The 2810-nt window shown below is 30.7% G+C and overlaps 1 protein-coding gene across 1 annotated transcript; it reads left to right on the forward strand.

The window, feature by feature from the left end:
* Window positions 1-822: 822 nt before the first annotated feature.
* LOC11414337 (bidirectional sugar transporter SWEET3) lies at window positions 823-2551 on the forward strand. The gene is made up of 6 exons (XM_003602153.4): window positions 823-967; window positions 1129-1165; window positions 1257-1479; window positions 1737-1898; window positions 2013-2132; window positions 2225-2551. Exons 1-6 carry the CDS (start codon window positions 931-933, stop codon window positions 2396-2398), a joined length of 753 nt encoding a protein of 250 aa, XP_003602201.1. The 5' UTR covers window positions 823-930; the 3' UTR covers window positions 2399-2551.
* Window positions 2552-2810: the final 259 nt, after the last annotated feature.

Below are 2810 nucleotides of genomic sequence, written 5' to 3' on the forward strand. Positions count from 1 at the left end.
TAAAAATATGAAAATTGGATTATGTACTAGGTATTTTTTTTTTAAAAAAAAAAAGTGTTCGGCAAATAAGTTGACATTTCTGAGAAAATTGGAAGTCACAATTTAAAAAATAAAATAAAATATATATATATGATTTCATAGGAATGCACATTCTCACCTTCTTACATAGGAATAAATTCATGATATTAATGGAAGTTACTTTATTCATAAGAAGCTTTATATCCAATAATAATTTTTCTCAACCTTATAACAAACATGAGTATAATCATTCTCTAGTCATGTATTTCCAAGAATGTCATTTTTAAACATGAAACAATCACCCCTAACTTAATAATCATTGTCATATGCATCTCACCAAAATGGGAGCCACGTCATCAAGAACAAATCATCTTAATAATGTGTTCAATAATTGGTACCTTTATAATGCTTTACCAACAGCAAAATCAGTTGATTTTAATAAATTATATATTATATATTATAAACAAATAATAAGTAAATTGATAGCCAAAAAATAAATAAGATAGATTACGTGAAAAATCAAGTGACACGCAAGAAATTTGTGAATAATAGCTAGCAAAATTTATGGGAAATAATAACAATAAGCCTCTAAAAACTAGGGAGAAAAAAAGGCTGGAATTCTCAAGTTGATGGAAAGCTTCTCAAGTTGAACCAAATATTGCGTCCACGTGATTATTACTTATGTACAAACCACTTTTGCCTCTTCTTCTTTTTCATCCTTCAAGTTTCTAATTTCTTTTCTCTTTTTTATTTCTTTCTCGTACGGTTTTGTTTCAAGCTGGACACTACCATGTTACATACGCGTCCTAAGTAACAACTATAAATAGAGCATGTCCTTAATGCTCTTCTCTCAAAACAAAAATATTACATTACATCTCTTCTTCTAAGTAGAGACTAAACAACAAATTTAACATGTCAGAGACACTTCGTTTGGCTGTTGCTGTTCTTGGTATTTCTTCGTTCGTTCATTTCTTAATTTCATTTTTGTCTTAACTAGTCTCAGAAAAATGATTAACATATTAACCACTTGAATCCAATCACTTCGTTCTTTAGCTAGTTTAAGCTCCTCCTTAATTAGGATTAATTATTATTTCCTTTGTGTTCTTACAGGCAATGCTGCCTCAGTCTCACTTTATGCTGCGCCAATGTGAGTAACATATCATAATCAATTCATTAGTACCACTCATTATCTACCAAAATGAAGTGTTGAATCCTTAATTTTGATGCTTAATTTTCAGGGTTACATTTAAAAGAGTAATAAGGAAGAAAAGCACAGAGGAATTTTCATGCATTCCTTACATAATTGGATTGTTGAATTGTCTTCTTTTCACATGGTATGGGTTACCTATTGTAAGCTACAAATGGGAAAATTTTCCTCTTGTCACAGTTAATGGAGTTGGAATTGCTCTTGAGTTATCTTATGTTCTCATTTATTTCTGGTATTCTTCGCCCAAAGGAAAGGTAATTAGTTAACTTACATGCCAGCTTTTCATTAGTTTAAAATCTTTTGCAACCAAAACAAATTAAGTGTATGTTTGGTATCACGTTGGTATGTTAAAATCGGGACAACCCATCATGATTTTCCAAACCACACTCTATAACTTTTGACAAATCACGATAGGTCGTCGTGATTCTGGCACAACTACATAATACCAAACATATGTTAAGCACCATCATCTATCAACATGTCTAAAGTTTTCATCATTTATAATTTGCAGGTGAAGGTGGCGATGATCATGACACCTGTTCTGCTTGTGTTCTGCATAGTTGCAGCTGTTTCAGCTTTTTCATTCCATGATACAGCTCACAGAAAGTTACTTGTTGGAAGCATAGGTTTAGGTGTTTCTGTTGCATTGTATGGTTCTCCTCTTGTTGCAATGGTGAGTCATTTTCTTCTTTCACATATTCAAAATTCATCACCAAAAAAAAGAGGAACATATTGTAATAATTACTATAGATAATAACAATAACAGTGTTATATTTGATTTTTGCAGAAGAAAGTTATAGAAACAAAGAGTGTTGAATTCATGCCACTACCATTATCCTTGTGTGCTTTCTCAGCTAGTGCTTGTTGGTTAGTTTATGGAATCCTTGTTCGTGATGTATTTGTTGCGGTTAGTTTCTAAATTAATCACTCTTTATAATCACATTAATTAATTAGTATGTATTGTTTTTTTATTAAATTTTGCTATTATGATTATTACAGGGTCCAAGTGTGGTTGGAACACCCTTAAGCATTCTACAGCTTGTGGTTTACTTCAAATACAGAAAAGCAAGGGTTGTGGAAGAGCAAAAAATTGGGGACTTGGAAAAGGGTAGCATAGAGTTAGAGAAGGTGGTGAAAGTGGAAAAGATTGTCACAAATTGTGAACAATGTTGATGTTGTTGAGGGACAAAAGTCCAAGGGTTTTAGAGACTTATATTCAGATTCCTTCTTTTATGTGTTTTTCTGTATACTGTAATGAAATATCCCCCACTATGGGTGTTGTAATCAAATCTTTCTCTTTCTTTCTCTCTCTTTTGATGATCAAAACTAATAGAGTGTTTGGTTTAATTTTTTGATTTCTTTTCTTAGCTAGAAAATGTTTTCCAAATGCCAAAAGTAATTTTAACTCTTTAAAATTATTTTTGACAATTTTTTTTGAGAAATTAATTTTGCGAACTAAAAGTAATTCTAAATGAAGCTACTATTTGTAGTTTTTTATTCTAGAATTGATTCTAGCACAAATTCATAATTCAATTTACTTTTACATGTATTTAAATACAAATCAATTTCAACTCACTTTTAATTT

This window comes from Medicago truncatula, chromosome 3 (assembly GCF_003473485.1).
Source record: "Medicago truncatula cultivar Jemalong A17 chromosome 3, MtrunA17r5.0-ANR, whole genome shotgun sequence".
In the NCBI taxonomy this organism is placed as follows: domain Eukaryota; kingdom Viridiplantae; phylum Streptophyta; class Magnoliopsida; order Fabales; family Fabaceae; genus Medicago; species Medicago truncatula.